Source organism: Oryctolagus cuniculus, chromosome 5, assembly GCF_964237555.1.
Source record: "Oryctolagus cuniculus chromosome 5, mOryCun1.1, whole genome shotgun sequence".
NCBI lineage: Eukaryota > Metazoa > Chordata > Mammalia > Lagomorpha > Leporidae > Oryctolagus > Oryctolagus cuniculus.
The window spans coordinates 114205169-114227152 of NC_091436.1; the positions used below are offsets into that span (position 1 = coordinate 114205169).

Consider the following 21984-nt stretch of genomic DNA (forward strand, 5'->3'; position numbering starts at 1 on the left):
CCACTTTATTTGCTCTTTTAATTATTTCAGTGAAGAAATACTTTGTTGTTGTTTTTAGTTTTATAGCATAGAACTTTGATATTGTAAATGGCTTAGAAGTGTTTGTTCAATGAATGAATGAATGAATGAAATAAACATTATGCCAAATACTGAAGACACTATGCTTCTTTCTTGGTAATCTCAATGAGATATGGTTATTGTATTATGTGTTTTAATTTTAATTTCCTAGAAGAAACACAGCTAGAAGTGCAGAGTTGAAATTATAAACTAAATATTCTCTAGTTAACTCATGTATGTGATTATACTTAGTGTTCCTGAAGTTATTTGAATACCAACCTGAAACAATGTCCTGATTGAATCCATCTTCATAGTCTTCACCGAATGCTGCAGCTTGATTCATTTGAGTATCCTGTATACAGACATCTTCAAATAAACTTTTCCAAATTTTAATGCAATCTGTTTTTGAAGGGTCACTGCATTGACAATTTCCCAAAATTGTTCCTTTCAGATTTTCTCTTAATGTTGTACACAACTGGCTTCCATCAAGTGTTTTGCAATGTTCTGTTTCTCTCCCACAGGTTTTCTTGAAATTCTCATACAATCCAGTACAGTGTTCAGATTCCAAGCAGGCATGTGCTGCTATGACACAGTCACTCTTCTTTTCAGCCATTAATGATAGGTCTTTCTGGTGGAGCCATTGTGTGACATTTGATTGTGAAAGCAAGTCAGAGTACAGGGCTGATTCTTCCATAAGTAAAGTATAAGAATGATGAAAAATTAAATAAATTCATTTACTGTGATCTTTAAAATAACTATTCAAAAGTGCATAGACATATTTTATAAATATTCCAACTATCAAAAACCATTGAGCCGGCGCCGCGGCTCACTAGGCTAATCCTCCGCCTAGCGGCACCGGCACACCGGGTTCTAGCCCCGGTTGGGGCGCCGGATTCTGTCCTGGTTGCCCCTCTTCCAGGCCAGCCCTCTGCTGTGGCCAGGGAGTGCAGTGGAGGATGGCCCAGGTGCTTGGGCCCTGCACCCCATGGGAGACCAGGAAAAGCACCTGGCTCCTGGCTCCTGCCATCGGATCAGCGCGGTGCGCCGGCCGCAGCGCGCCGGCCGCGGCGGCCATTGGAGGGTGAACCAACGGCAAAGGAAGACCTTTCTGTCTGTCTCTCTCTCTCACTATCCACTCTGCCTGTCAAAAAAAAAAAAAAAAAAAGCATTAAAAAAAAAAAAAAAAAAAAAAAACATTGAAATATTTCAAGACAATCATGATAAGTGATGTTGAATTTTTAAAAATTGAAATATAAAATACTGATAATTTAGTTTCTATAGCTGCATAATATTAATGATCAATTTCCTTTAGTGATGTTTTAGCCACATCATTTACTTTTGTCTTTTTACTATATTGTGATAATGATTGACCAAAATTATGCTTAGTTTAAAACATTTATAAGCTAATTCATTACTTATGTAAATTTTTATGAAGTGTCATGTTTTCCTGGAATTGTACCTTTACTAAAGTGTTATCAACCTTTAAAATAATATCCCCCTTAAGGAGTTTTATTAGACAGTTATTTTTCCGAATTCTCCTCTCTTCTCCTAAAAACCTTGATTTCATAGGCATACATGTATGTCTGCATTTTATGCATAGTAAAGATTTTTTTTCACATGCAAGTACCAGTTTTCACCCCTTTGTGTTCTATTGCCCTCTCTGAGAATGCGCATTCTCAGAGAGCTGATAAGCCTCATAAGTGATAAGCCCAATAAGAGTCAATAAGACCAGAATTATATAAACTTTACAGAAAGAAGATAAGAAAACCATCTTAAACAGGACTCCAGGTAAGCTTAACTTAGGCTTTCAGAAGTCTACAGTCTAATTCTAAAATATTTTGTCTTCCTGTGGGGCACTCCAATAAAACCTGAGCAATGAAAACCACCTTGACCTTAATAATCTTTCTGCAGCCAAAATAATGCTTCTTTTTTCTACAGTATCCTGTCTTTTATTTTTTTTAATTTAAAAGATTTCTTAAATGAATGTTGTCTATACTTTAGCTTTTTCAAATGCCTCGTATTTTTGCCAGATGAAGAAAATATAATTAATTTAACAAGGTGGAAATATTGACTTACAAACAGCTATGGCACCCATACAAACATTATTCAGGGTTACAGCCTCTGGTGTGCATACATTTTGAAACATATACTACTATAATATTTCTCAAATAGCACCTTACAATTAATTAATATAATTATATAAATTAGGCTCCTCATCTAGAACAGAGACTGCCTCTTGTATCCTTAATAGCCAGTTTGTATGTTCAGGCTTAGATGAAGGTGTATGTAAATGAATGTTATTTTCATATAATAAGCTCCTTTTCATTAATAATTATATGTGTTGGAACACACTGCAAATCTGCCTAAATATCTGCCTCTTTTATAGCATATACATGTATAAACTGGAAGTGAATACATCAGAAGTCAGTCAGACTACATTAACTAATTGGGTTAAATGTCAATCTCTGCTTTCAGTTAATGAAGAGCAGAGACTCTGTTATCCATCTTTATATCCTGCAGGTTCACACAATGTTTACACATTAATTGAATAATAAGCATTTTATAAATTTCAAAATGATGAGGAGCTTAAATTTTTAATTAATTAAAACATTTATGCTACATATTTATAGACTATGTTGGGCACAATGTTGGCTAGTTTAGCATATGCATAAGAAAATAGGGGCCAGAGGCCCCTGCTGCAGTAGGTTAATCCTCCACCTGCAGTGCCAACATCCTATATGGGTACTGCTTCTAGTCCCTGCTGCTTCTCTTCCTATCCAGCTCCCTGCTAGGGCATAGGAAAGCAGTAGAAGATGGCCCAAGCACTTGGGCCCCTGCACTCACATGGGAGACCTGGAAGTAGCTCCTGGCTCATGGCTTCAGATCGCCTCAGCTCATCCATTGTGGCCATTTGTGGAGTGAACCAGTGGATGGAAGACCTTTCTCTCGCTCTATCTCTCTCTCTCTCCATCTCCCTCTCACTGTCTGTAACTCTCAAATAAATTCCTTTTTAAATTTAGATCTTTTTTATTACTAATGACACACAGAAAAAGTAAGAATGAAGATCAAATGAGAAAGAAAGAGAGCATCTGAATGAAAGTGAAGGCAGCATTATAACTCCTAGACATTCAAAATAACAATTAGGGAATATTAGGAGCAAATTTAGTGGGGATGCAGAAACCAAAGAAAGAAAAAGGAAATTAAAAGTAAAAATTCAACATAAATCCAGCTGGAGCCGGCGCCCTGGTTCACTTGGTTAATCCTCTGCCTTGCGGCGCCAGCATCCCATATGGGTGTCGGGTTCTAGTCCCAGCTGCTCCTCTTCCAGTCCAGCTCTCTGCTGTGGCCCAGGAAGGCAGTGGAGGATGGCCCATGTGCTCCCTGCATCCACATGGGAGACCAGGAGGAGGCACCTAGCTACTGGCTTCAGATCGGCACAGCACCGGCCTTAGCGGCCATTTGGGGAGTGAACCAACTGAAGGAAGACCTTTCTCTCTGTCTCTCCCTCTCACTGTCTAACTCTATCTGTCAAAAAAAAAAAAAAAAAAAAAAAAACATAAATCCAGCAAATGGAAGACAAAAACTACTAACATTCACTCAAGATTAAATGGATAACTGGACTATTCCTGTAACACTTATACACACAGAGTTTATATTTTTATAACTTCCAAAGAAAAATGGTCTAGGTATCTTCACTGACTAAATCAATCATTTAAGTAAGATATGATATCAATTGTTTGCACACTGTTCTAGAATATAAGAGAGGTAGAAAGACATTGCAATCAATTTTAAAAGGTCAACAAAATCTAACTAAGAGAACCCAAAAATATCCTGAGTGAGCAATGATGTATCAAAATAACATTATCAATTTGAAACTGACAATCTGTGAAAAGAATACGATGAGCAGGAGTCCACCTTGGCATGAAAGGACTGGATCAACATTAAAAGTCCAATAATTAAATTTTAAAGCCATAACCAATTTGATAGTCAAATACTGCAAAATTAAGCATCCAGTTATCCGTTCCTGATTTTTAGAAATCTCTAAGTAAGCTGGAAATAGAAAAGAATTTCCTCAGCCTGATAAGTGGAAGAAGGATGATTGTGAAGAGTTAAAAAGTACTTTAAAACAGATGCATTCCCAGGCTGATCACTTTTCAGAGAGCATGCGTAGGGTCAATGAGGACCTGAAAATCGTTAGCTTTAAAATTGTGTAATCTTTCAGAAAGTCTTTGGGTATCCTCAAGGGAACATGCAGACTATTTTGTTTACCATTATTGCTGTGTCAGTCAGATTAAATGCCCCTATACAAAGGCAAATATGTGATAGGTAATTTATTATATTTTGTCTCTGTTGGGAGATTCTGAATTCTATAACAGTAGAGATTGTATTTATTTGTCTGCTATTATCTAGGTATTGCCAACATCTACAATAAACACAATAAATCCCAATGATTCAAACAGTTGGAGATTTTGGCTAGCAATTGCAGAAATATGTCCTGTAGTTACTGAGATCCACAGTGAATAGAACTCTGTCACATCAACTATTATCCAATTTACAAAAAATGAGTTAACCAAATTATGCAGATTTGGTTGATTTTGGAATTGTAATTTTCTCTTTTCTGACTGTAAACTTTCCACATTACAAAATATTACCTGATTTATTGATGCATTTTTTCCCAAACAATTTTTTCACAGTACAATAGAAGTCATCAGTGCAGAGACACTGCATAAATTGTAAATTGCTTTCCACTAAGGAGTGGATACTCAGAACACAGTGTGATGAATTTCTCATCTTGCAGGGGTCACCTGGAATACAACAAATATATAGTAATCCAGATATTAATTTAAATATAATTTCTTAGTCTCTTCAAGAATTATCATATTAATATCTGTAATTAATTACTATATAAAGATTATTTGGGCCAACACAGTGGTGTAGAAGGTTAAGCCTCCACCTATAATACTGTCATCCCTTATGAGTGTCAGTTCACATCCAGGCTGCTCCACTTCTTTTTCTTTTTTTTTAAGATTTATTTATTTATTTGAAAGGCAGAGTTACAGAGAGGCAGAGGCAGAGGCAGAGACAGAGAAAGAGAAGTCTTTCACCCACTGGTTCACTTCCCAGATGGCTGCAATGGCCGGAGTTACGCCTATCCAAAGCCAGGAGCCAGGAGCTTCTTCCGAGTTTCTCACGTGAGTGCAGGGGTCCAAGGATTTGGGTCATCTTCTACTGCTTTCCGAAGCCATAGCAGAGAACTTGGATTGGAAGTGGAGCAGCTGGTACTCGAACTGGCGCCTATTTTGGATGCCGGTACTGCAGGTGGTGGCTTTACCAGCTATGCCGTATTGCCGACCCATGCTCCACTTCAGATCCAACTCTCTGCTAATGGCCTGGGAAAGCAATAGAAGATGGCCCCAGCACCCACGTAGGAGACCCAGAAGAAGCTTCTGGCTCCTGGCTTTGGTCTGTCCCAGCCCTAGCTGTTGTGGCCATCTTGGGAGTGAACCAGTAGATGGAAGATCACGATTTCTCTCTCTCTCTCTCTCTCTCTCTCCCTTTGCCTTTTATATAAATAAATCTTAAAAAAGAAAGATTATCTGAAATTCCAACAGGATGTCCATATAAGTAATGTTTTAAGCAACACATTTATTTTTACTATATTTTGCAAGAGGACACTTACTAAATATATATTAAAACTTTTTGTATTTTAAAATAACTTTGTCCTCATACAGAATGCCAATTTTAGTTCTTCAGTAATACTCAAAGCTGTCCTTGCACAAGGTGACCAAAATGTTTTGTAGTCTTAGCTGTTTTGCCTGTTTACCTAAATTGCTCAGCTATTTGTGTTAAGTTGCTAGTTTATTTTCCATGCCATTCTAAGATTTTATTAAGAAATGTGCAGGTGATTTAGATTTATTATTGTTTTAAAGATTTATTTCATTACTTGAAAGTCAGAGTTTTACAGAGAGAGAAGTCTTCCATCTGCTGGTTCATTCCTCAGATGGCTGCAGCGGCCAGAGCTGTGCCAATCCAAAGCCAGGAGCCAGGAGCTTCTTCCAGGTCTCCCATGTGGGTGCAGGGGCCCAAGGGCTTGGACCATGTTCTACTGCTTTCCCAGGCCATAGCAGAGAGCTAGATTGGAAGTGGAGCAGCCGGGACTTGAACCAGCACTCATATGGGATGTCGGCACTGCAGGTGGCGGCTTTACTCGCTACACTATGCCGGCCCCTAACTTTTTTTTTATTATAAGAAATTGAGTGATTATTGCAACAACAGAGTATTCCATAAGTATTATTGACTAAATTAATGAGTTTTTTATAATTATCAATATTTTATTTTCTGCTTTAATTTAAAAAGCCATATCCTTCTACCTGAGAATTTCTTTTACTAGTTATTCTGAATAGAATTTCTTGAGTTCATTTCATTTGGTGTATTTGAGAATATTTCAGCTTCATATACAGAATAACTATGCAAATATTTTAATTTATAATAGATGTTTTGCTATTTCCATATTGAAAGGCATAAATAAGTTATAATTCATGACACACTAAATGAAATGTTCTAAGAACACATTTTATATTGCCTTATAGTGTAATAAGGTATCTGGTTATCAAAACAAATAGATTTTTTTCAAACTCTTTTCCATCTTTTTTTGTAGGTAACCTTTAAAATGTTTTATTTTTAAAAAATTTTTATTAATATAAAGAGAGCAGATTTTATGCATCATATAGGTACAATTCCAAGACAATCATATTTCCCTCACACCCATTCTCTCCCCCAATATTCTCCCCCCTCCTCACTTCATCAGTTTTTGCAAAGGTGTAATTTTATATTTACAGACTGAATTCACCACTATTCATAATATTCAACAAGTACGATTACTGTGTTACTTGAGCAAAATACACCTTTGAAATTTTCTTGAACATTGATATTAATGTTGAACTATATATCTACAACTTTCCCTGGAATGTGAATATCCCATGTACTCCCTTAAAAATGTAGAAAAGGAACTGTCTCCACCTTCCCCACGTCCTTTGTGATCCATTGAGGTTATGTTGTTGACCAGGAGCTCACTGGTGGTCATTGTGCACACTGGCATTGTTAGAACCACAGATTGCTGCTTCTTAACCCAACATACCCCACCTTATACCTTTTGTGTGGTAAAGGAATCTCATGAAGATAGGTAGGGGTCATGATCAGTACATAATTTACTCTTCGTGAAGTGAATGGAGAAATCATGAGTCATGGAAGAAAAGATTTTTATTTTCCCTTCTGGTTTCTGTTACTGAATATCCAGAAAGTTTATTGGATTTGTAGATTATCATAATATTCAAAGTGCAAGGCAATGTGTCATTATGTTAGTGTACTACTTTTGAGTACTCTGGCATAACAATATGAAAGCAATGTTCCACTATATGAGAATAATCAGTTTATTATATCTATTTTTAGTGAAGGAAAGCTTACTGTATTTTTTCATTTAATATTTATTGAGATCCTTGAATATCCAAGAAATAGTTTTTTTCTTCTTAGGCAAATACCAGTCACTTTCTAATCTTCAATTCTCTCTCTTAGTAACCTCCCCTCAAATGTTTAGAAGGTAGGACAAGTTAAAAACAAAAATATGTTTTGTTTGTGACACAGTTGGAATGGAAACTAGTATATATGTTGCAAAAACATAAAATGTGCAATATCATGTGAGAAAGATAGCAATTATCCTGAATGTTTTTATATTTTATCATTATTATATTAACATGTACACAAAATAATATCTTACTTGAAATGTCATTGCTGTGGTTCTTAGAAGTATGCATGTAATATGATACATGGTGAGGTAATAATCTGAAACTTTTCAGAAAATTGTCTTCAATGTTAATATATCAGTTTTCATTAGTATTAAGAATATCCTTTTTATTTATTTTATTTTATTTTATTTATTTATTTATTAATAAATGATTAAATGTGAATCATTGAAACAACAAGTTTGAGTAAGGTATTTATTGCAAAAATAATTTTGATCTTAGGGTATTGAAAGAAAATATCAAAACTCACTTTTAATTCAGGAAAAAGGTATTTGAGAGTTTATTTTAGCAACTTGTTTTACCTGAAGCATTGCAGGCATCTTCCGTTATTCTCCATGCTTGTTCACATCCATCCACATCACTTAGGCATTTCTCTCTTAAATGTGTACAATCATTGAATTGGGAAGTAGGTTCATTTTCCAAGCTTAGCCCCATAGCTTGTATAACAAAAACAGCAGCAAAACAAGTTTGCAGTATTCCAGTTTGGCAGCCATTTCCTCCCATACCTGAGTTGTTAATGATAAAAAGCAGAATTATGGAAAACATGATAAAATTATTATAAGATTGAAATGAATTCTAACCTTCCCCTTAGATAGAGGTCTGAATGTTGTAATTGTTCCCCATTTCTCACTACTTATTCATTCTTCAACATAATTTTTATGAATATTGCTCCATAGAAATTGCTCTTTAAAATATTTCTTGGGGCCAGCACTGTGGTGCAGCAGGTTAAAGCCCCAGCCTGCAGTGCCGGCATCCCATATGGCCGCCGGTTCACATCCCAGCTGCTCCTCTTTCAATCCAGCTCTCTGCTATGGCCTGGGAAAGCAGTGGAAGATGGCCCAACTCCTTGGGTCCCTGCACCCACATAGGGAGACCCAAAGGAAGCCCGTGGCTCCTGGCTTTGGATCAGCTCAGTTCTGGCCATTGTGGTCATTTGGGGAGTGAACCAGCAGAATGTAAGACTTCTCTCTCTCCTCTGGCTCTAGCTCTTTCTGTAACTCTTTCTAATAAATAAAGATAAATAAAAAAAATAAAATGTCTCTAGTCACTCTCAATATAAAACATGGTAGTCTTAAGACTTTATTTCACCTACTTTTATCATCTAACATTTTGTGGACATTTGTTCTTGAAACTCTTTTCATTCGAAAACCCTTCCGTGTAGTTCTCTTGATAGTTTTGTGGTTGATAATTCTGTCTATAGTTGCAATCCTTTCCAGCATTGTTCTACTATTCTGTAAAATTTTAGAGTAGGTTTTGGCCTCAGGGTTTTTTCACTATCATATATTCCATTTGTACAAATTCAGTTCTCTCGTATTTTTTCAAGTATTCTAGTCAGATAGCTATTATCTCTGCCTGAGTATTCCAGACACACTTTCAGACTATAACATCTTTAACATTGTTCACATCATCACCACTCTTGGTTGAACCATACTACTTCACCAGCAATGACTCAAATCTTGTATTTATGATAGATTTCTTTTTCTATTCTTAATCTCTGCTCACCCATATCCATTCTTGCATAGTTCATTGACTCTCACTTTGAGTATTTGACTAATTCACTACCTGATCAGTCTGCTTCCTATTCCATCTCATTTAGATAGGCTTTTATACCTCAGCCTAGTACTATTTGTCTCTATTTCTATCCTCTGGTTGATTCTTCCTAATGTAGTTTCATATTCTTCACCATGAGCCATCTGGAAGTCCTCAAGCATGTAGTTTCCCAAACGATCCATGCTCTCTTGCATAAGCATTTACTCTCCCATCACTAGTGAACACCACATTTGTCTTTCAGAATAACATTTTGTGTGCTATAAGACTGATCACATTCATTACCTGTTTCAAGGAAACCGTCCCTAAATTCTATATCCTCTGTTACCCACACTCAGACAGAATTTGATATCCCTCTTCTGTTCTGCTAGAAAATTGGGGATCCACTCACCTGTAGCATTTACTGCTGTGAGTGTTCATGTGCTTTTTTGCACCAATAGATTCTGGTATTTTATTGGATATTCTTTAGGGATAATTAATAATTGCTTTTTAGGGGAGGGTATTGTGGTGCATCAGGTTAAGCCACTACTTGGGATGCATGCATACCATATAAGACTACTGGTTTGAATCATGGCTATTCCAAGCTTCTGAATCAGCTGCTGCTAATGTACCTGGGAGGCAACTGAAGATAGCTTAAGTGCTTGGGTTCCTGCTATCTATTTGGGAAACCTGGGTGGAGTTCCTGGCTTCCAGACTCCTGACCTAGCCCAGGCTGTGGCAGGCATTTGGGGAGTATATGAAGATAACTGTCTCTATCTTTCTCTCTCTTCCTCTCTTTTTGTCACTTTACCGTTAAAATAAATGAATCTTTAAAAAATAAATATATTCCAATTATCAAGCACATATGCATTATAGATATTTAATAAATATATATTGACTTACTTCAAACTTATTGGTTGATTATGCTGATTTATATAAAAATAAATGATAATATCTAATAAAAATAATACCTTCCAGATATTTACATGTTACTTTTGAAGTAGGAGAAAAAGTTCCATTAAGTTTTCTGAAAGCATCAAAAAATAGCTATGCTAATTTAGTGTTATATGTTAGTTAAATTGATTTTGCAAACATGAAAAGTGAGTTACCTAATCAATTAAAGAAAAAGATGGAGTATCATAACTTAGTTACAGAAATAGTTATCTTTTTTTTTTTTTTTTTTTTTTTTTTTTTGACAGGCAGAGTGGACAGTGAGAGAGAGAGAGACAGAAAGGTCTTCCTTTGCCGTTGGTTCACCCTCCAATGGCCGCCGCTGCAGCCGGCGCACCGCGCTGATCCTGGCAGGAGCCAGGAGCCAGGTGCTTTTCCTGGTCTCCCATGGGGTGCAGGGCCCAAGCACCTGGGCCATCCTCCACTGCACTCCCTGGAGAAATAGTTATCTTTGCTCTAGTCCAGCAACCATGAGTCATGTTTTAATCAGAGCCGAATTATTTTAATAAGAAAAAATAATGTTAATTATGAATTGCCCTTGATGCTATAGACTGTAGACTTAACAAGTATAAAATAAATCCAGGAAAAAAAATTTTTTTTAAATCTTGCTTCTTTGCAGAACTTGTCTCCTAAGAATCCAAGATAGGATCACCTGTACTACTTACTGGGTCACTGCATTTGGAGATTAGGCCTATGGAAGTGGTTTTTGTCACATTTTTTTCTCATTGAGGGTTGAAGTGGGAATTTACATATTAGCTTTATTTTTTATCATTTGCTCATAAACAGCTCAATCTGGTCAAACTAGTGTACTCCTATATTCATAAGCCCAGAGAAAGATAAAGAGGGACATTTCAATGCTAGCCTACACTTGAATCCAGTTTTCCAAAAACTCTGAATTGGGAATTCCTGTCAGAAACTCATTTTATAATGAACTGGCATTTTATTTGCCATTGATCATTGTATCTTGTGAATAGTCCCTCAAGAAATTTTAATTATTCATCTCCTATAAATATAATTTAAGCATCACAAGTACCTTCCTATTATCTTTCCCAGATGAGGTGAAGTATTGACTCAACTAAAGAAGCCATCTCAATGATTTGGCTTACAAGAACCAAAGATACTAGAGTCGGTGAACTCAGGGGGCTTCCATAGCCTTGGCAGCTCATGACAAGAGCATAGGGTGATTACTGAGGCCATAAACAAGAGTGTCAATTTGTTAAGTCAACAACAGGAGTCACTGTGCACTTACTCCTCATGTAGGATCTCTGTCCTTAGTGTGCTGTAAATTGTGATTTAATGCTATAACTAGTACTCAAGCAGTATTTTTCACTTTGTGTTTCTGTGTGGGAGCAAACTGTTGAAATCTTTACTTAATGTATGCTAAACTGATCTTCTGTATATAAAGAGAAACGAAAATGAATCTTGATGTGAATGGAAGGGGAGAGGGAGTGGGAAAGGGGAGGGTTGCGGGTGGGAGGGATGTTATGGGGGGGAAGCCATTGTAATCCATAAGCTGTACTTTGGAAATTTATATTCATTAAATAAAAGTAAAAAAAAAAAAAAAAAAAACAAAGATACAACATTACCTTTCTAAAATCTGACATTCATTTCTATGATTTGTGACTCTATATTTAAATCATATTTTTGGAAGTTTCTCCTGAAATCTTCAGTGAAAATCAGGTTCTATTTTAAAGTAAACACGGTGAAAAATGTTGCATTTATACTACTCTTTTAAAGATTATAAATCTTAGACCAGCATTGTGGTGTAATGGCTTAAGCTGTTGCTGCCTGCAAAGTTAGGATCCCTTATGGGTGCCAAGTCAGTCTCAGCTGCTCCACTTCCAAACTAGCTCCCTGTTATTGTGTCTGGGAAAGCTGTGGAGGATGGCCCAGGTGCTTGGATTTCTGCACCCATGTGGGAAACCCAGATGAAGGTCCTGACTACTGGCTTCTGCCTGACCCAGCCCAAGCTGTTGAGGTCATTTGGGCGTGAAGCAGTGGATAGATGCTCTCTCTCTCTCTCTCTCTCTCTCTCTGTGTGTGTGTGTGTGTTATTCTGCCTTTCAAATAAACAATTTTTTTTTTTTTTTTTTAATTATAAGGCTCGGCCGGGCGCCGCGGCTCACTAGGCTAATCCCCCGCCTTGCAGCGCCGGCACACCGGGTTCTAGTCCCGGTCGGGGCGCCGGATTCTGTCCCGGTTGCCCCTCTTCCAGGCCAGCTCTCTGCTGTGGCCAGGGAATGCAGTGGAGGATGACCCAAGTCCTTGGGCCCTGCACTCCATGGGAGACCAGGAGAAGCACCTGGCTCCTGCCTTCGGATCAGCGCGGTGCGCCGGCCGCAGCGCACCAACCGTGGCGGCCATTGGAGGGTGAACCAATGGCAAAGGAAGACCTTTCTCTCTGTCTCTCTCTCTCTCTCACTGTCCACTCTGCCTGTCAAAAAAATAAAAAAAAATCAAAATCAAAAAAATTATAAGGCTCATTAGTATATTTAATCATGGTTTTTCATGTTTCTATGGTGACAGATGTTTCCTTCATACAAGACAGATGCTGAACATGTATTCTGAAGAGGGCAGTATGGGAAAAGCATACCAAATATAATTTGGTAACTGAGAATGTCAGAAATTATTTCCTTCCCTCATGCAACTAAACTAATAAAGACTAATTTAAAAGTAAAAGATGAAAACCTTGCCTTTCCACTGAGGTCATAATGAGGTTTCATTGCATTTTCTATGTTCTGTTATGTTGCTGCCTGATCTACCAAGGTTAGGGTCTCAGAGCAGGCGTTCAGTACAATGGTTAATACAATGCTTGGGATGTCTGCATCCATATCAGAGTACCTGGGTTTGAGTCCTGGTTTGGCTTCCATTTCCTGCTTCCTGCTACTGCTCAATCTGGGGGCATCAGAGAATGGCTCAAGTGGTAAGTCACTGACACCCACATGGGAGACGGGATTGAGTTCTCAGATCCTGGCTTCAGCCTAGCCCAGCCCTGGGTAGGGTAGGAATTTGTGGAGTGAATCAGCAGATGGGAGGGTACTGTCTCAGTGTGTCTCTGTGTGTTCTTTGCTCTGTTTCTCTGTCTCTCTGCCTTTTAAATAGACAAGTACACATTCTAAAACAATGAACATCTCCTAGCTTTCTATTTGAAAATATACCTGTAAACTTTCATGATTAAAATTATGAAAAAACCAACTCATCTTTTAATTCCATTTTCCATGATATTTTTGAAGCACCCTTATAGCAACAATAGAAAGCAGTAATAATGTAATATTAGAAATCAATGTAAAAAATAAGGAAATATTTTGGAATTAAGTACAAATTTTGGAACATGGAAGAACCATTTTAAACCAAAGAAAAACCAAAAATGTAGAAATTATTATTTTCCTTCTTAATTATTTTCATTTGAATTATTTTGACTCCCCTTTCATGTTCAACATGATTTACAATAAAATTCTTTATTTTGTTGCCCATAATATGTCTTCATTAATAAATATCAATCAGCTTAAAGTGAAGATATTCTGGCTTAGTTATTAATATCTAGCTAGGTTTAATTTATAGTTTTTGCTAGATGCTGAAGAAGATGTAAAAGCTCCACTTATGCATGTAACAAATAGATGTTCATGGATTCTATGATAAATGCCAGTGAGTCCTTTTCCACCAATATCTTCAATGCATTCATATGCTCTAATAGAAAAGGGATACATCCATGTTTTATCTTTAGATCATAAACACTAATCAAAATGTGAAGCATTTGATGTCATGTTACTTTACTAAATGACTCCTACTTTAGTAAATATTATTACCATTATAAATTTAGGAGTATTGAATAGTTTAAATTAATCTCATTTTATTTCATTTCAAAACAAAACCAATTAAAGGTTGATATCTATCATTTTATCACTTGTAAATAAATACTGGAAGGTTATAAATTCCATAAATTGTAATAAATAACTCAAAAACATTGGATTAGTCTATTGATGAAACAAGCAACCTGAGTGATTAAAGCAATTCTTACATTAGAAAACAGTGAGTAAAAATAAGCGTACATTTTTGCAAGAGTGACAAAGATGTTAGTTTGGTAAAGTAACTTGAATTCTGTATTATAAGTCTTCGTTAAGCATAATTTAGAAAAGATGGCTTTTGGTTTACCAAGAATTAGTATTATTATCAATTCAGACAAAGCAGAAGCATAGTTCACTTACCCAGGAAAATGAGCGCTAGCATGCTAGAGAACTTAGTACTGCCCGTCTAGAGGAGAGGTAGATGTGTTTACTGCAACTACCTGCTTAACAGAAACTGCCCAGAATAAGGCTTCAGCCTCTGTGTTTGCTTCCTAAAAGCATTACCAATTCCAGTCAGCTTGATATGTCACTATTTCCTCACCAATGTTTCCTGAGCTGTGAACTTTCCTAATTATATTGAAATTCAATTATTCTCCTGACTGTGCTGAACTCAGATGTTATACTTCCAATAAAGCCTACAAACCGAATAATAAGAGAAATGACACATAATCTGCACATTCAGGAAATCTTTCCTCCGTCAACTAAAGTACTAAATGGTGGAAAATCTCCCAAACACAACCCAAGATTTTCCAAGACACTTAAACATGCTAGGTTTTCCTCTTATGTAGTGCTCATAGGCAACTTTATGGAATTTTAATTATAGAAAAGGAAAAAAAAAAGTCAACTTCCAGGAGAATGATTGAGAAATCCAAGCTCCACTACATTTAGACAGGGATATCTCATCTTACCAAACTGGAAATGTCTATTTACATGTGCCACTTCAGTTACAGTTCCTCAAACTCCTATAAATGCAGCTACAGTGCAAAATAAAATAAAATAAAATAAATTCAGCATTCCACTTGAAGGTAATTATTCATATATGTGTTCATCATCTGAGATATATTTTTCTGCTAGTTCCAATGAGCAGTATTATTTCTCTTGTGTCTTACTTTGCTACTGTTCTTCCCTACTTATGTCTACAGAGCAATACCTTCCTTGGGTGTGATAAAGCTTCAGAGTTTGTTTTCTTTGCTTCAGAGTTTGTTTTCTTTGCTTCAGAGTTTCTTTTCTTTTCTTTTCTTTCTTTTTTTTTTTAAAGATGTATTTATTTGAAAGGCAGAGTTACAGGGAGAAGTAGAGAAAGAGAGATCTTCCATTTTGGTTCACTCCCCAAATGGCCACAAGGGCCAGAGATGGGCCAGGCTGAAGTCAGGAGCTTCATCCAAGTCTCGCATGTGGGTAGCAGGGGCCCCCAAACACTTGGGCCATCTTTCACTACTTTTTCCGGGCAATTAATAGCGGGGAATTGCATCAAAAGTGAAAAAGCCAATATGCAACTGGCACCTATAGAGTATGCAAGTGTCATATGTTGGTGCCACAACATTTGCACCAAAGCTTCTATTTTTAAATCACCCAAGACCTTTCTGCGACAGATGTATAAGAGATGTAAAATTTTGCTTTGGCAAGACATTAAGAAAAGGTAGGTATGGGGTGAAGGAGCATTTGTATGTGTACAGCTGCACAATAAAGTTTTTGGTTGTGTGTTGTCCACGTTTATTTTATACTCATAGCGAAGATATAATGCATTTTGTTTCCAGAATTAACAGGAAAAGCAGACTCTGGCATCCAATATGCTGAAAATTTAACATATTTCCCTCTATAGATCTAGGCAAGTGATCAAAATAAAAGTTATTCATTCCTCTGTAGGATGAGTTAACTGTATTCATGGATGCTACAAATATTGAGAATTGACAAATCAGTTTGGATCAAGAAATCAACAAATGATTAAATTGTACCCATTGATATATTACTTAACAAAAGAAATACATAATACACTTTGTCATTTTTCTTTCTGAATGCATTGAGTTCCTAAATTTGTTTTTATAACATCTACAAGATAATTTTTCTCTTTGATACAAAGCATCTTAAATAGCTTAAACTAGAGGCAGTTGGTAGCTCAGTTGAAGAATACAGGAGTAAAATGAATGAATTGGTTTCATACATGTTTAAACCATGTCTTTGAAACCTGAGTTTTGCTTTATATCTCTCATTTCTCTTAACTGCTTATTTCCGTGTCAGCTCCATCCTCAGGTAAGTTTTCTTCCTGATAGGAAGATGGTTGGCAAGCCCTTGGCATACATCTTCCCCTCTTAGAACTCAGAGTGTTTAGTATGACTACTTTCCTATCAAAATTTCAGAATTAATTCATATCAGTTTGGCCGGCGCCATGGCTCAATAGGCTAATCCTCCGCCTGCGGCGCCAACACACCAGGTTCTAGTCCTGGTCAGAGCGCTGGATTCTGTCCCGGTTGCCCCTCTTCCAGGCCAGCTCTCTGCTGTGGCCTGGGAGTGCAGTGGAGGATGGCCCAAGTGCTTGAGCCCTGCACCCCATGGGAGACCAGGAGAAATACCTGCCTCCTGCCTTCGGATCAGCGCAGTGCACCGGCCACAGCGGCCATTGGAGGGTGAACCTTTCTCTCTCTCTCTCTCTCTCTCACTGTCCACTCTGCCTGTCAAAAAAATATATAAATAAATAAATAAAATAAAAAAGTCATATCAGTTCTAAAACTAAGTACCCATCAGTTTTACCAAGGGGAACTGATCCCATGTCCAGCATTGGGGTGTAGGTTATGGGTAGAATTCATTCTATTTACAGGAACTGAAGTTGGGAGCTATGCATCCTCAAGGAAAATTATATTATTGGCAAAGCAGGGGAAAGGATCATGGCAGGCATATATAACATTCTTAGTAAAGCAATCAAGTGTTGAGTTTTAACAAAGGAAACACACACACCAAAAAAACCCTGATAAAACAAAGGAAAACAAAAACATAACACAATTTCCCATTCAAAGGAAGTAACACAGTTATGATTTTCTAAAATGCAGAGATATAAAGAAGCAGATGTAAGTCAGGAAATATAGCACTAATCTCTGCTCAGCAGATACAGCTGCTGAGTCTATCACTTACAGGTGAAGAAGGCACCCATGGTTATATTCCTGTTTATCACACACAAAATAATTCCCATCAGTTGTGTTACCATCCAAATCATTTTCACTGTGTTATCAGTCCCCTTTCTCTGTTGACCCCTTCATCACAGTAATCTTTTAAAGGCACAAAAAGTTTTTAATGATTACAAGGGAAATTATTCATATTAAACTAATATCAAAATATTTTAAAAGCAAATTTAGAATATAGTAGTATACATGTTTTTTATTAAGCAAATAAATATCAAGATCCAGTTGGGCCTACAACATTGTAATTTCAGTGTAGTGATAATTGTAGATCCTAATGTGAGATATCTCCCAAAGTTGCAATGTATAAAAAACCTGTAATATTTTCTGGTGATAAAGATAGGGCAGGAAGTACTGAATTTCATTAACGTGGTACAAAGAGAACACAATTTTACCCTCAGGCAAATTTATTGACACTCCAAATTAATAAATTTTAATGTGATGTCAGAGAGGACAATATTCTCAGTTTATTCAAAATGAAAGTGACTATTGAATCAGAACATTTTGGGGTAAGCAGGAATAAGAAAACCATAAGTTTTAATAATTTTTAATGATAATCTGTGATTAAAATGTATCTTGTGCTCAAATAAATACTGTAAATAAAGAAATGAAACCAAAAAGGTACTGTTGCTCTGGTAGAAATTTGGGTTTGAAACCCCAAGTTCTTTTTTTTTTTTTTTTTGAGCTTTTTCCATTGCTATTCACAGCTGCCATTGAGGTATCCACAGACTCCAGAATCTCTTAATTATATAAAAAATTACATAAAGAATCCATCCCCATGGCTGTTAAATGTGATGTCCTAGAACTCACACCTGACAAATGTTTACTTAAATCCTGTTGATAAAAATTCTGCAAAAATAAAAGAGGCATGGTCTCAAAGACCAGATAAACCAGGCTGATGATGAAACTGCATATACAAAAAGAATGAAGAAAAGTTGTTGAAAAAAATAAAACCATGTTAAATCAGAGAAAACAAATCTTTATATTAGAAAACATTTGTTTTTGGAACATAAACTTATTTGAAACTTGTGTTTAATGATAAATTATTCCCTAGCACCAACCATCTCTGCAATGACCCTTTAAGTGTCTACTTAAAATTTTTGTAACATGCTCCCAGCTGCAGGAGAGAGTGAAGTCTGATGTCTGATAAACTTCACTTATAAAATAAATTCCTGGAAAAAGAAAATGTATCTTATGATGAATGCCTTGGGTGTAAGGAATGTAAACAAAATTCTATCACATTGGAAAATAAGATATTCATATACCTTTAAAGACCTTTTCTCATTTATTTATTAGAGTTTGGGAGCTGGGGGAGGAGGAAAGAGCTCCTATTCTCTGATCCACCCTCCAAATACCTCTAATAGCTGGGGCTGGCGTCAGGGATGCAATCTAGGTCTCCCACATGGGCAGTTGTACTAACTCAATTGCTTGAGCCATCACCTGCAATAGAAAAAAGCTGAAATCAGGGGCCAGAGCTAGAAATCAAACACAGAAACTCTGATGGGGGATGCAGTGTCTCAATCTCTAGGCCAAATACCCAGGTCTTACACAGTATTTTTGTTTTGTTTTTTAGAAAACTTGAAGATTTTCACTGGTTTTTACTGAAGCTTCTCACCTGGAAAAAATAATTAAAGTCACATGATGCTGTATTAATCACTTCAATATGATTTACCCACTGGGCTCCTCACTTACAAGCTAATGGGAGGTGGCCAGGAGTTGGAGGAGAGGGTAGAGAGGTGGGAAAGACAGCTAGGATTGGGAGAAGCTGGGAAACTGTGCTGAGGCCAGAGCCTGATGTATGTACTGAAGATTTTAGGTGCACTAGCATACTGAGACTCACAGTGGATGAGTGGCCAGATTATAGGTGACCTTCATAGCCTTCCCAAAGGGATTAAAGCTTATCCAACAGAGGAAAGAGAGGCAATTGGTGAGTTTAAACAGGAAGTAACCAAGTTGGTGTTTCGAAAAATTGCTTGAGAAATGCTAAGGAAAATGGTTTGCAAGCAAGAATAATTACCAGTTGGGAGGCTATTCCAGTGTTCCAGTAGTTTAGGGAAGAACTCAGATTTCAACTGATAAATATTGAAAAGGAGAGAAGACACTAGATATGAATGTTTCAGTAATTGAAAGGGACAGGGTCTGGTGACCCTTTGAGATGGGGTGACTGTTGTGGAAAAGGAGTTCAGGAGGAGTCCTGATTCCTGGTTTGTGGGACTTGATCTTGGTTCTTGTCAAGGCACTGGACTCATGATTCAATGTTCTATGTGCACTATAATTCTGTCTATTAAAAGAGTTAAACATTATAATTAAACAATGATTCCTATGATCCGTGTTGTCAATGGAGAACAGGATGATTACTGCCAATGGATCTTACTATTGAACCAGGTTTGGTTCTCAATCTGAATCAAGAGTGGCTTTATCCTTTAGGACTTCATTAACATTAAGATGGTCTTTGAAATAATTTTTTTTATTTGAAAGGCAGAGTGACTGGTGGGAGAATGGCTCCAGGACAGAAAGAAAGGAAGGAGGGAGGGAGACAGAGGGAAGAGAGGGAGAGAGGGAGAGAGGGAGAGAGGGAGGGAGGGAGGGAGGGAGGGAGAGAGGGAGAGAGGGAGGGAGAGAGGGAGAGAGAGAGAGAGGGAGATAGGGAGAGAAGGAAAGAGGGAAAGAGGGAGAGAGAGAAATCCACCTTTCATCTGTTGGTTCACTCCTTTATTAGCTACAGTGGCCGGGGATTGGTCAGGATGAAGCCAGAAGCATGAAACATCTTCCTGGTCTCCCATATAATTGGCAGGGGCTAAGCACTTGAACCAGCATTCATTACTTTCCTAGGCACTGGGAACTGGATCAGAAGCAGATCAGCTAGGATGGGAACTGGTGCTCTGATAAGGGACATGAGCATCCATCTCAAGTGGGAGCTTAACCTGCTACACCACAACACCATGAAATAAAATAGTAATGACATTACCAGTTTAGTCATAAAAAGATTCCTAACTGCTAGCCAGCAGTAAAAAAAAAAAAAAAAAAAAAAGTATTCAGATTAAGAAGAAATGGTTCTATAAATAATTCTATATAACCTGCATATTTAATGGTATCAAGTTAGGATAATCCCCATTTATCACTCCTCATGATAATGAGGTATAATACCACACTAGTGCCTCCTTCAGGTACATTAATATAGTCAATCACATCAGCCATATTGGCCTGTGGCAATGCTTACTCCTTTGTGGCTAAAATTCAACATCTCTCTATGGCTGTTTCTTATTTAATAGTTTTTTTATTTAATGGCTTTTATTTTAAGTTCACTGTAACTCTAAAGCACTACTAATGTATTTTGCCTTGGCAAAGACAGTTTAAACACCTTTAGAGTAGAAAATCATTTACGAGTGGGTCAACCATGTCCCTTACTTGTAATAAATGTCATAGAATTTTGCCTATAGAGAAACCAATATTCCTTCCTGGAACAGCCATTCTGAGTCTGACTTTGAACTGGGACTAGAGCTTCTATTAAATGGGTTTGATTTTCAGGACCTTGTGATCGTCTATGAACAAGCATTCTGACCTCCTTTAAACGTTGTTATATAATTCATTATCTGTCCTTGGCTTTCCATCTCCCCTTAATGCATATTCTATTACAATCTATTGCACACTCTACTTATCACTAAGAAAAAGATGCTAAATATCTGATGACCCAGCAGACTTATTATAAAGTGGAGAGATCTCTTCATATCAGATCACCTCAAAACATCATGTGTTTATATTCAAATTTCACATCTTTTCTGATTATATTGCAGGATTTAGCAGTCTTTCAAATGTGGTCAGTCACTTGATTGACCTTGCTTTTCAGAGAGATGGCTGATTGGTGACAAGGGGATGCTTCCTGCTTCGTTCCAGATGGGGCAGTTGTGTAAGGTCCTTTCTCCCTGTGAAGCATTTAGAGAAAGGCTCTGGAGGGCCCAGTGGGAGAGGGGATGGGCAAATGTCTGACAGTAGCACACAGATAATTTGAATAGATTGTTCAGGCTATTGGAAACAGATATACATTGGCAAAATCATCTTTTTCTTTTTGAGGTATTTTTTCCCGTTTTGAAAGTTTTGGCACTTAAGCATAGCATATGAAAAATACAATAAATGGAAGTATTCCTATTTAAGACACTCAATATATCTAGGGCGTACTTTTTCATATATCTTCTTCATATTGTTTTACTTATTGTATTATGTTTTTAAAGCATCATGAATTTAATATATCTATACTCACTTGATAATTAATTTTAAGAGATTTATTTTTTAAAGTTTTTTTTTTTATTTTACTTGAAAGTCAGAGTTACACAGAGAGAGAAGGAGGGGAAGAGAGAGAGAGAGAGAGAGAGAGAGAGGTCTTGCATCCAATGGTTCACTCTCCAATTGGCCGCAACGGCCGGAGCTGGATCGGAAGTGGAGCAGCCGGGTCTTGAACTGGTGCCCATATGGGATGCTGGCGCTTCAGGCCAGGGCATTAACTTGCTGAGCCAAAGTACCAGACCTTAAGAGATTTATTTTATTTGAAAAGCTGAGTGATTGAGAGATGTACACTTAGAAAGAGACAAGGATAGGAGGATTTTTTTTTTTTTGCAAATTAAAGTTTTTATTTATGTA

At 37.1% G+C, this 21984-nt stretch overlaps 1 protein-coding gene across 1 annotated transcript in view; it reads right to left on the minus strand.

Moving 5' to 3' along the window:
- Positions 1-10267, minus strand: part of GFRAL (GDNF family receptor alpha like) — a 51007-nt gene extending 40740 nt beyond the window's left edge. Inside the window, exons 1-3 of the mRNA XM_051854629.2 lie at positions 8159-10267; positions 4710-4862; positions 337-744 (exon numbers count right to left, since the gene is read on the minus strand). Coding sequence (XP_051710589.2) covers positions 337-744; positions 4710-4862; positions 8159-8402 — 805 coding nt within the window. The 5' untranslated portion in view covers positions 8403-10267. The remainder of the gene's footprint in view (positions 1-336; positions 745-4709; positions 4863-8158) is intronic.
- Positions 10268-21984: the final 11717 nt, after the last annotated feature.